At 49.9% G+C, this 13017-nt stretch overlaps 1 protein-coding gene across 1 annotated transcript; it reads right to left on the bottom strand.

Moving 5' to 3' along the window:
* Positions 1–9881: 9881 nt before the first annotated feature.
* Positions 9882–12690, bottom strand: LOC101637579 (class I histocompatibility antigen, Gogo-OKO alpha chain-like). Its single transcript, XM_012734376.1, is given in 8 exon segments — positions 9882–9925; positions 10031–10059; positions 10478–10584; positions 10586–10596; positions 10716–10991; positions 11552–11827; positions 12061–12336; positions 12630–12690. Coding segments are annotated over 8 exon segments (1080 nt in total).
* Between the last annotated feature and the right edge of the window lie 327 nt (positions 12691–13017).

The raw sequence follows: 13017 nt of genomic DNA on the forward strand, positions 1-13017 counted from the left end.
GTCACACAGGTCAGCAGGCAACAGTGCCAGAGAAGTGGTCAGCAGGTGATGGTGCCAGTGTCCCAGCTCGCAGAGAGGCCACTGTCCCAACAGCCAACAACCTCAGAGAGACTGGCACAGCCCCCAGTCAACAGCCCCTGTCGCCTCACCAGGGACAGGCCAACGGGACTCCCTGCAGCCTGTTAGAGGCCAGAGGCAGTTGCAGCAGCAGGTCTTGGGAGAGGTCTCTGGAAAGGTCTCAGCGGTACCCTGAGGTCTCTGGAGAGGTCTCAGCGGTACCCTGAGGTCTCACAGTCTGCAGGGTCTCTGCAAATGTCTTTTTCAGAGTGCAGACAATGCTGACTGGCAGCCGGGTACCTGGTGGCTCCACTGGCTGTGTCCGGCTGTGTCCTCTCCAGGGCACCCGCCTCCCCCTGACTGGCCCCTTTACCACCCCAGCTGCTTGGTGGCGCCCGTGGAGCCCCGATCAGATTGGTCCCTTTACAGCCCTGAATGGCCTCGGAAACCAGGAATAGCCCTGTGAGAGCCGGGTCTGATGGGTCCACTCACATTCTGGTGCTGGTTTTATGCGTGAGATGCCTGCTGGTGTGCCCAGAGGCCTGAGGTCAGGTAGGCCTCCCGGGATGCAGGCCGCAGTGACTCAGAGCCCACCAGATGGGCCGCAGGCTGCACACAGTGAGGTGCCCGCTCTCCTGGGTGTCAGGAATGGGAATGGCCTCACAGGGCCCTATGCCGCCGCCCCCCCCCCCCACAGGCCTCAGCGCGGCCCCCTCTATCGCAGCCCCCAGGCTGGTGTGGTGCTGCCGCAGCACAGCACAGGCCAGCGCTGCAGACTCAGGGTCTCCACAGGGGCGCGCTGAGGTGGGGCCGGCACCCATGGGCCTCTCTCCCCATGGCCGGACTCAAGCCTTGCTCCTGACTCGGCCTCAGCAAAGCCCCCTGTGCCCTCCCCCACACACTCACGCCCCACTGCACACACCAGGTTGCTGAAATTAAGCAGGTAAATGGTCACTGTCCAGGCTGCCCCCAGAGCTTACACTGACCAGAGTGCTGTGCCCTCTTGGGTGTCCTGGCAGCGTGGACAGCACGTGGCCCCCGGCGGGTCTGAGAGAGACTCGCTGTGACAGGCCTGGCAGCAGCTGTGGCCACAGGAGGGATGCCCAGGGCCCGTCTCCAGGCAGACACTGCGGGTCCCTCTGCCAGGAGGGTCCAGTCGTGGCCCGAGGTCATGACTGTCCTGCAAGGTGGGTGAGGAAGGGACACACGGAGGGCAGAGGAGACACTCAGGGTGGTGGTGACCACACCTGCTCTGGTCAGGTCCCAGGAGCCCTTCCCTGTCCCCCCCCCCATATCTGCTCCCTATGGTGCCCCAAGCCTGTCTCACATGGACCCCACCTGCCTTCTCTCCCACACAGGCAGGGGGCTCCCGGGGCGTGTTGTCACCTCCCCTCTCTCCCCCTCACCTCCCTCCATCACCAGAGCAACTTCAGGAGGAATTTTTCTAAATTCAACTTAACATATAGGTGCCTGGGCAGGGAGAGGGACACGTCCCTAAGGGAACCCACTTCACTATGGTGTGTCCCGGGGATGTGACCTCATGGAGGCCTCAGCCCCTTAGCTCTGAGACCCCCTCAATGCAGCTGCCACAGCAGGGGCTTGGCAGGTCAGCCTGGGTCATGCTGCGTGGCCTGGGCTGGTCTGAGTCTCCCTCCCACAGGCATCATTTACTCTGACAACTTACAGGGCATTTTTTTTTTTTACTTGGGAATTTAATGTTGGCAGGTGACTTTCCCACCCCTGAAATCATCTGCACTGTGCACCTGGTGGGCTCCTGGACTGAGGCGGCACCCTCTGACAACACAGGGGAGTCACAGCCTATGGGACAGTGACAGATGTCCCTGCTGCTCATGAGATACCCAGAGAACATGAGACCCAGTCTGAGACATGGAAGAGAACAGGCACAAAGCAAAAAAAAATAAAGTGTAGAGACGGGGAGTGTGATAACTGAGGCCCAACCTTGGCCTGAGCCCAGCTGACCCAGCCACACGCAGCCCCTGGGACAGGACAGGTGGTGTCTGAGTCCCTGTGACCACAGGCCCTGCTGGGAAAGGTGCCACTGAGGGACAAGGACAAAGGTCAGAGAGATGACCCCTGAGGAGTAGCCATGTCACAGCCACGACACCCTAAGCACCAACTGGACACAGCCCTGTCCCCCCTCCTCCTCACAGCCTCTCCCGCCCCCACCCACACAGACTCAGCACAGAAAATGTGCAGGTCTGGCTGGGCCTCATGGCTCCTAGTCATTTCCTGGCAGATATCCGTTATCTTTTCAGTTAACCCATCAACCCCACACGACACAGTAACGACAAATTTCCTACCTGGACATATATTTTAAATAGGGAAGTGGACATTTCACTCAGGAAAACCACAGGCAGGGACGGCATCAGCCCCCCTCTGCCAGGAGCAGGACAGTCATCAGGGAGAGAGCACTGGTGTGGGCGGCAGGGTCTTTCTAAACACTTATTTATGACTTTTTCTATTGAGGAGCTTGGCTCTGGTTACTGTTCATGATTTGGAGGCCCAGGATCGCCCTTCAGGTGCTATTCCTGCGGTGGGGCACACCTACCCCTAAGCATGGGTGCCCTGCCCACTGTGCCTTCCCGCTCTGTGCACCCCCCCACTGTCGGAGACCAGCTCCAACTTTTGAGGTGTCTGGAGGCAACACAGGCAGGACCCTAAGATGAGAAGGCATGAGGGGGAGAGGAGCCGGTACAAGTACAAGGAAGACAGGGAGTCGGAGTTGGGTGCAAATCTTCCTGCTCTGCCTTCACCACAGGTTTATTTTATACATTTCAAGCAGGCAGGGGGGTGACATTAGCTTATGAAAGGGGTTGAGATTACAATCACCTTTTTTTTAAGAATAGTCTGGGGTTGTTTTGACCTTTACTTGAGATTCTAACATTCTAAAATCAATCAAGGTTAAAAGACAGGTATATAGGTGCACAAAGTTTAGGACTAATATTACTATAGTGAAGATTGATAAAAATAAAGTCCTTAAAACTTTATCTAATATTTGATGGTTTTTTCTACCTGAGACATCTTGGGAGGCAGGAAGAGGAAATTTCTTGCTAATCAAGTTTCGGAAAAGTTCTTTGAAGAAATTTGCTAAAAGGTTTTAAGTTTCCTTGAGGTCTAGACAGTAGAAAGCATAATTTGCTCTGAATAGGAGACATAGGTGAATTTCCTTATCTAAAGACTAGATAGTAGAATCCTGAAAGACTAGCCAGAAGACTTTTGTGGATTGCTTTGAGGTGTAGAAGGTAAAAGACCTAATTAGCTCTAAAACAGGCAACCTGGATGAATTTCCATATCTAAAGCCAGACAGTAGGAAGTCTGAGTAATTCTGTAGAAGCTAGGTGAGATAATAAAATGATAAGATTTGGGTTTTCCTCCGCCCTGCAGTGAGAGACTTTGCAGAAACAGCCCTTTTGCTTTTTTATTGATCAGCCAGTTGTCAAGTCACTTTTGACTTCAGAGGAATTTCTCACCCTGGTGCAGTGCTTGCTTGTCAGGGCCAGGCAGGCCTTATGCGGCTGTGGCAATCCAATTGTAAGCTGAAAGTTGCTCAGAATATTTGGATATTACGATTTTACAAAAAAGGGAGGTCATAACATAAGTTAGCGTGGAAAGTCTGATTTTTCAGAGCTTTTCCCGAGCTACCCGGAATCTGTCAGACGATAGCCAATAGCCGTCGCATAGCTTGTGTCACCCCACCCCTCTGGTAGCCACTAGGCATGTCAGGTGTCAGGGTCAGGATGTGGGGTTTACAGTCACCCCCTTTTATTGGTTTCCCATAAAGAGCTCAGTTTGCCTCTTAGGCCGTGATTTCCAAAGCATTCATGTTAAAGCATAAGAATGTGTTAGAGTTTTTGAGAGAGGAAGTGGGGAGAGTACAGTCTCAAAGCTCATCTTCAGTGAGAAGGATAAACACGGGGTGGTCCTTTCTCTTCATAGAAACTTACAGATTTACAACTTTGAAACATCAAAACTGTACTGCCTTGGGTTACTTAAAAAAACAGTAGTCAAATACCCTCTGTGGGCATCACATTTCCCTTCTAAATGTATAGACATTCGCATAATTTTGCACTAATTACATAATGATGTGTAAAAATAAACACCAAAATGTTTAACTCAATAATCCTGCATATGGATCAAATCATGGTAGTATCAATATATTTTGAAATCCCACTTTATATTCATCAGTAAAATGTAGCATTTGCAATGTCCCCAGAGAACAGGGGACATGTGACACGTGACAAGGCCACTCCCACAGTCACTGTGGATCACACTAGAGCTGCTGCCACCTCAGGCTCCAATGGCCAGAGCCCACATGTGGTCACTGCCAGGCCAGCATGGAGACCGGGCCACTACTGACCAGGCGCCTCTGTGTGCTCCTGTTAGGCCTGAGCCTGGTGCATTAAGCACAATGGTATCTTCTTTTTTATTTATTTTTATTTTTTATTATTGCTGACATTTATTGTAAATTCACTACACTGTGCTAACGTTTACTTTAATAGAACGGTCTTACAACGTAGTTACACAGTGTTCTTAATTTCATTTACAGAGGAAGACACAGACTTAGATCTAGAGGCAACAATTTAGCCAAGTTTGCACAGACACTAAGTGGCAAGGCATGTGAACCAAGGCAGTGTTCTTAATTTGGTCAGCAAGCTACAGCAGTGAGTTCAGTGAACAACTGGTGAAATCAGGCAAAGCAGCAGTTAAAAAAGCTCTAAGCAGGTCTGCCAGAATCAGGTCTGGCAAGAATTCCCTCTGGCAGAGATCAATTCAGGGTAACATCTTAAAACAGTTCATTCTCTTTTTGTTTATCTTCTCAATTTTTCACTTCCTTTTATTCCCCTCAATACCTCCCTCCTACCAGAAGAGATTTTTTTTCACAATAGTTTAATGAATGTTACGAGGTAAGTAAAGCAAAGGGACATAATCTGAACCCCTGAATCATTTATTTTCTCTCCACCATTTTAAAAATTAGTGATGAGCCTATGTAAGTGACAGACCCACTGGGTGGAAAGACACGTTCCCCTCTGAGGTCACCATGGTGACCACCCACATGAGGCTGGTCTCTCCGGGCCACTTACCGTGACCGTCCCTCAGCAGAGCTCTCATGCTGCCAGTGCTATGTCCCCTGGCAGCTGTAGAATATTTCCCCTCATTAAAAATATTTAATAACTGGGCAATAATCTGCTCAGTCTTTATAAACACTCCATTGACTAATTGTTCATTTTTCACAACCATTTCCTGCTGGCTTCTTCACACAACTGAGGCCACCTTCAAATGAGGATTTTTAATCAGCTTCCAATTCTATCCCACAATGTAAAATATTGTCCACAGTTATAGTCAAGAAGAGGTGAAGGTCTGTATAGTGAGTTGAGTCATTAATAAATGGCCCTTAGATTTGAGGACACAGAAATAACTGTCATGAATGGACATTGTAGAGAACGACTGAGACGAACAACCTACATACACCAGCTGGTGTTAGCAGAAATGGCAGAGGTGACAGGGTAGATGCTGGAGAAGCCATCCCAGGGCGCAAACCATGACTGCAGGTGGGATAGGAATCTTCTAGAGAGGAGGTTCATGGAGTCACTTATCTATAAAACTGTGATGAAGGCCTCTGTGAATCTGGTAGATCATCTTGTTAGTGAAAAGAGGAAGGACCAGGCAGGGAAACTGAGTTGAATTCAGCTGCTGAGAAACTCCTGCATTGTCATATATTTGCTGTAACCTCTCAGCCCATAGGAACTGTGAAGGGGTGGGCAACTTACTCCATGGTGATGCCGTGACAGTAAACGTGGTTCTCAGTAGACCTGATACTTCAAAAATTGTGGATGGTTCATGCGAGAATGACATAGACAAAATGACATCTCATTATCACAGAGAGAAAATAAAGGTTAAAAGCACCAAGATTTCTATAATCAAGGGAGTAACAGTTTGTTGGAAGATGTCACACTCTGGCCCTGTGGTGGATATAGATATGGTATAAAAAATAACTTTCTGCAGCACTGAGTTCAAGATCCGTCTCAGCTCCAGCAAGCAGCAGGAGCTGGAGGGTCCCAGGGTGTTGTAGACACCACAGTGGGGGACCCCATCAGCTGGCCTCAGGCTTTGTGGTCAAATGAGTCTGTTCAACCTAGAGAGGTTCAGTCCCTATCAGGGCTGCCAGGCCAGGAAGCCCAGGCTGGTCTGCAGTCCTGGTCAGCAACAGGCACAGCTTGAAGAGACCAAGAGATTGCTTAAAGTCCAGCCCTTTGTCTCATTTCCCCACGCCCACATAGAAGGGATGGGCTTGCCTTTCTCCTCTGGCTTATCTCAGTTGGCACAGTCCTCTCCAGCCCCATCCACGCTGCCCCAGACCACATGAGTTTATGTTCTGACGAGGAGTGTCTGTCCCCCAACCCCCCTCCCCACAGCTTGGCCATCGTGAGTGGGCTGCAGGGGTCAGGGGAGAACGGGGGTGTCTCTGTGGGTGGAGCCTTGGTGTGGCTCCTGGGTCCTGTGGCGGATCCACTTTCATTTCCTGAGAAACCTGGGCACTGTTTTCCATTGGGGCCAAGCCAGGCCGCATCCCCCAAACAGTGTAGGGCTGTTCCCTTTTCTCCACATCCTCATTGTGTCTGGTCTTTTTGACATGGGCCATTCGCGAAGGTGTGACATGGTTTCTCATTGTGTTTTGAATCAGGGGGTCTTGAATGGATTGTAAGATGTTGTGAACCTCACTCCAGAGAGAGGGGCCCACATGGGAAAAAAAATAAAAACAAGAAACAGTAAGTGTTAGAGATGATATAGAGAGAGATAAATGAGCCCTCTTGGATGCTGGCGGAAGGCAAACTGGCCGAACCACTGTGGAAAGCTGTGTGGAGGCTCCTCAGACACTAAAAGTGGATCTGTAATGTCATCCAGGGAATCCACTCCCAGGAATCTACAGAAAAACACTAATTCAAAACAAGAAACCTGGACTCTTGGGATTACTACAGCACTATTTACAGTAGCCAAGACATGGAAACAACCCAAATGCCCCCAAATCTACAAATGGACCAAAAAGTCCAGTATAGTTATACAAAGTATTATGAGTCAGTGATCAAAAAGGACAAATTCAGGCTATTTGTGGCAACATGGATGGAGCTAGAAGGGACTAAGTCAGAAGGAAAAATATAAATATCAGATGATCTCACTTAATGTAAAATATAAAGAAACCAAACACAAGATTAGGAAAAAGTCACAGTGTGGCCACTGACTATAGATCTGAGGGTCACAGCAAGGGAGGGGATGGAGGAGGCCAGAATAGGGAGAGGAACACAGGGAGTTTGGGGATTGTTCAGGGTGATGTGCTGATGGGGACTATAGCAAAGTAAGAAAAGAATTCTTTTATGTTTTTAATTTTTGTAGATTAATTTATTTATACATAAAAGTACAGGAGTGTAATTCTTGTATGTACTAATACACACAAGAAGGGGTATGGGTGGTGAGAGGATTCACCAGAGACAGTTGGGGAACAGAGCAGGTGGATCCACTGAGATACACTACTGAGGGGAGCAGTGGGTGAGACAGGAGAGGTCTGCTGTGCCTAAAAGAAATTTTTTTTAAAAGATGTTGTGTGTCCAGTGAGAATGCCACATTTTGTTTTGTTTTATTTTGTTCTTTTTTTTTATTTTATAACAGTTTATTTTTACATCATTTTGTACATTTTTTCCCCATCTCAATTGTAATCCCCATCTCAATTGGTTTCCCATCACCAAGTCACCCGTGTGTCATCACCATAATCCCGTGCATTTCCCTCCCCCCCCCCAGTTTTTGATCCCATTCCCCACTCCACCCCCAAAACATGTCTCTGGTATATGGTTGTTCATTATTTTTGTTATTTTCTCGCCTGGTCCATTATACTCCTGCTATGAGTGAAGCCATCCAGTATTTTTCTTTCTCTTTCTGGCTTATCTCACTAAGCATGATCTTTTCCAGCTCCATCCAAGTTGCTGCAAAAGACATGTGTTTCTCTTTTTTGGTTGCTGAGTAATATTCCATTGTGTATATGTACCACATCTTTTTTATCCAGGCATCTACTTTTGGGCATTTGGGCTGCTTCCATGTTTTTCCAATTGTAAATAAAGCAGCAATAAACAGTTTTCCATAGTGGTTGTACTAGTTTGCATTCCCACCAGCAGTGCAGGAGAGTTCCTTTTTCTCCACATCCTCGCCAACATTTGTTGTTGCTAGTTGTTTGAAGATGTGCCGAGAATGGCACATTTTAAGACAACTAGCATCAACAAATTCTGGTGAGAATGTTAAGAAAATTCTGGTGGGAATGCAAACTACCACAACCACTATGGAAAACTGTTTGGAGGTTCCTCAAACTGCTTAACATGGAGCTTCCCTACGACCCAGCAATCCCACTCTTAGGTATCTACCCAAAAGACACAAAAACACTGATTCAAAAAGATACCTGCATCCCCCATGTTTATTGCTGCTTTATTTACAATTGGAAAGACATGGAAACAGCCCAAATGCCCAAAAATAGATGACTGGATTAAAAAAGATGTGGTACACATACACAATGGAATATTACTCAGCAATCAAAAAAGATAAACACATGCCTTTTGCAGCAACATGGATGGAGCTGGAAGAGATCATGCTTAGTTAAATAAGCCAGAAAGAAAGGAAAAATACCAGATGATTTCACTCATAGCAGGAATATAAAGGACCAGAGGAAAAAATAAAATAATAATGAACAACTATATACCAGAGACATTTTATGGGGGTGGAGTGGGGAATGGGATCAATGATGGGATTGGGGGAAGTGCACTGGACTATGGTGATGGCACATGGGTAATTAGGTGATGGGAAGCCCATGGGGATTATAACTGCAATAGAAAAAGGCACAAAATGATGTAAAAATAAACTATTCTATTATTAAAAAAAAAGATGTATGTGTGTATATGTATACATATACATACATACTTATATATGTGTATGTGCATATATTGCACATATATACATACACACATATATACATATACACACATACATATGTATATATGTTTGTGTGTGTGTATATATATATGTATATATATATATATACTGAAATACTCTGTGATCAGAAAAAATAAACTCATGTAGGCTAGATGATGTGGGTGAACTAGAAAGGATTGTGCTAAGAGAATTAAGTTAGAAGGAAAGGGATAAATATTAGAGGGCCTCTAATATTTGTTCCCTCTCGGATCCCCCCAATACACAAGGACCCACCACCCACCTCTAACCATGAGGTCACCTGAGGAGCTGGGCCCTGGTCTTCTCCCCTGAGGAGATCACCCTGAACTGGCAGTGGGATGGGCAGGACCTGACCCAGGACACAGAGGTGGTGACACTGGGAGCGGGGGGGGGGGGGGGTCAGAACAGGGCAGGGAAGAACCCAGGGACTGAGGTGATGCGTCAGGGTGCTGTGGTGAGGAGAATGGTGAGAACCAGACTGACAGAGACTCAGATATTATACAAAAACTAGCAGTGATATAAGGAAGCAGATAAATTGCAATAATTTAAATCAGTCCTGACAGCTAGATTACAAGTAAAATTAAATAAATCAGTATATCCAAAGTCACAAAATGGGGGGAAAAAAATCCTATATGTTCAGCCTCACAGGGCAGCTGTCTCACTCTGAAGGAAACTGGTCAGAACAAATTCAGGTGAATCACTGAGTGTCAGTGTTGTCAAAAGCCCATCCATCCTCAGAATGTCCCTCACAGCTCCCTCATAACATGGTCCCTCCTCTCTGCCCCAGCCCCTCCCACGCTGGCCTCAGGGTCTCACCTTTAGGGGCTGAGAGACACATCAGGGCCCTGGACACTGTCGCTGCCTGGGAAACAACACAGACCACAGGAGGGGCTGATGGGGTGACTCCCCCAGGGGCTCCATCTACTGTCCCAGGGGCTCAGGGACCAAACCCCTGATCCACACTCACCTGCAGCCTGAGTGTGGCTTCCTCTTGTCCTCCTGTGGGAAGAGACATCATGTGAGACCAGGGAGGAGTCAGCCCATGAAGTTCTAAAGGAATCCCCTAGTCTGGACCACAGGGAAGTTTCCAGAATGTGACTAATGAATCATGGCAGTACAGGAGATATGAAGAAAGGACACTGGGGAGCAACTGCCTGCTGGAGTCTGCCCTCAGCAGGGTCCTTCAGCTAAGACATTTGCTGGGAAACAGACCCCATCACCAGAATGACAAGGTGAACAGCTGGTGATTCATTTTCCTAAGTGATTACAAAAGAGTAAAGGACAGCAATCAGCCAATCAGCTCCAGACTGGACAACACAGGTGTGAGTAAGATACATCCTACTAACCAGGTGGGGCAAGTTCTCTCTGGGACTTGAAAGCCCCTAGTGGACAGGATCCCCCACTCCCTCCCTACCTGAGCTTCTTCCTCCACATCACAACTGCAGCCACCGCAGCCCCAGTGAACACAGCTCCAAGGAGAACCAGGCCAGCAATGAGGCCCCCGGTGGAGATGGAGGACTGAGGAGGAGGGCTCTGGAAGGGAAGGGGAGGGGAGACCCTGAGGCCCAGGCCTTATCCTGGCCCTCTGAAGGTCCTCAGAAGTACCCCTGATTTCCCTGAGAACAGCCTCTGTGCATACATCCCCTCCTCACCCCATCTCAGGCCTCAGGGCTCTGGCAGCCCCTCATGCTGCACATGGCACGTGTATCTCTGCTCCTCTCCAGAAGACACCACCACAGCTGCCCACTTCTGGAAGGTTCCATCCCCCCCAGGCCTGGTGTCCACCAGCTCCGTGTCCTGGGTCAGATTCTCCCCATCTCGCTGCCAGATCAGGGTGATCTCCGCATGGTAGAATCCCAGGGCCCAGCACTTCAGGGTGACGTTCTGATCTGAGATGGGGTAATGGGTCACATGTGTGTTTGGGGTATCTGAAGGGGAACAAATCAGAAATATGACAATTTGGATTATTATTCAGTCTCCTTCACAGACACTAAGCAGACTCACGTGACCATCCTCAGAACAGACAGGACAGTCAGTTTGGAAGAGGAAGCACAAAACCCAGAGCCCAGCCCTGTCTGGGGAATCTGGGATCATCAGATGAGAGCCCAGGGTGGGAGGGTGCAGGTCTCTAAGGAGGACACAGACTCTGCTCCTGATGTGGGTGGGGGTGAGTGACACAGAAAAGCAGCTCTCAGGTCCAACTCAGACCAAAAACAAGACCTTGAAAGAAAAATTGATGGTTCTCGACATGGCTACCAGGTCAAAAGGATCCATAAACATATTTCAGGCATGGCTTCCCCCCATCAGGGGAGAATGGACTCCTTGACTGTCCAGACAAGCAGTGTCTTCTGGCTGAGTCTCTGCAGTACAGAATAAGACACCAAGGGTCTCCTCCCTCTGACCAGAAAGCAGGCGCTGTTCTGCCCATTATTCCATTTCCCTGTGGGGTCCAGGGTGAGGGGAGTCCGAGGCCTTGAGGCCCCCTTACCTGTGCGCTGTAGCACCTCCTTCCCCAGCTCCAGTAGTCTGTGGAGCCAACGCAGGCACCTGCCCTGCAGAATGGCCCTGACGCGCTCCGCCCTTCCCGATGCATCCCACTGGCGCTGGGTGATCTGGGCCACCGGGTTCTTGGGGGTCCAGGAGCGCAGGTCCGGGTTCAGGGCGATGTAATCGGCGCCGTCGTAGGCGAACTGCTCGTACCCACGGAGGAGGCTCAGGTCTGGCCCCACCTCGCAGCCACACATCCTCTGGAGGGTGCGAGACCCTGAACCCCCCTGTGTCAGCCTCGGGTCACCCGGGGTCACCCGCCCTCTTCCCCTGAATCAACCTGAACTGAAAACTGCAGGCGGGAGGGTCCCCGGGGTCTTCCTGGGGGAGGGGCCTGGCAGGTCCACCAGCCTCGAGGGGTCAGTGGGACCCTGACACTTGGGACACCCCGGGCCTTAGCGTGGCAACGGGAGTGGTGACCTCATGCTGGGACCGCTCCGGGCAGCTCACCGTCCTCGCTCTGGTTGTAGAGGCCTCACAGGTCCCGCAGCAACGCTTTGAACCACTGAGCCTCCTTTTGGATCTGCGACTCCAGGTGCAGATACACCTGCCCCTCCAGCTCCATCTGCTCTTCCCAGGGCGCCCGCAGCTCTGCTATCTGACCAGGAGAGTCGCTGTCGAACCGCCCGAACAGCATGTCGTCCACGTAACCCACTGCGATGATACTGGGCTCCCCAAGGCTGGGCCGGGTCATCACAGTGGAGAAATACCTCAGGGAGTGAGGTCCTGGGAGGGATGGGGAAACACTCAGGCTGACTCTTCTTTCAGAAGGGGTCAGCTCCCAGGGAGATTGGCCTGGAGCGGGGAAAGGAGCAAGGGGGCTCCTAAGATTGAAAAGGGCTCAGACTCAGGGGACCTCAGGGGAGGCTGGGAGGGGCCGAAGGGCCATAACGCAGGGGTCTGAAGGGGGTTACAGGAGGTTGGGGAGGAGATGAGACTTTCCTGAGGTCCTGCATCCACAGTGGGGTCCTTGCTGCTCCCTCCTGGAACAGCAGTTTCAATCTGGACCCCGCACTCACCTGCCCAAGTCTCCATCAGGGCCCAGGACCCCCAGAGCAGCAGCAGGAGGGTGGGGAGCATCACAGCAGGTCCTGGGGTTTGGGGAGAATGAGTCCAGGGGAGTCGGTGGACACTGTCATGGTGCAGGATGACTCTGTGTGTTCCCTGGAAATCCCAGGACACGGGGAGAGAGAATGGGGTGAGTGTAGGGTTGTCCAGGCTGCACCCCAGAGACTGAGAGAAGACATAATGCTGTAACAGTGACCCCCACAGAAAGAGGGGATCCACATTCCCTCCCACCCTAAGAAGGAGTGGATTTGGGCTGGAGAAGCTGCTTGGAGGGGTGAAGGAAGCAGCAGTGTTCTCAGATAACTGTGACTATTCCACTTTGATACTAAATTAAAGCTG

Source organism: Condylura cristata, unplaced genomic scaffold (assembly GCF_000260355.1).
Source record: "Condylura cristata isolate star-nosed mole 26May11 unplaced genomic scaffold, ConCri1.0 scaffold00055, whole genome shotgun sequence".
In the NCBI taxonomy this organism is placed as follows: domain Eukaryota; kingdom Metazoa; phylum Chordata; class Mammalia; order Eulipotyphla; family Talpidae; genus Condylura; species Condylura cristata.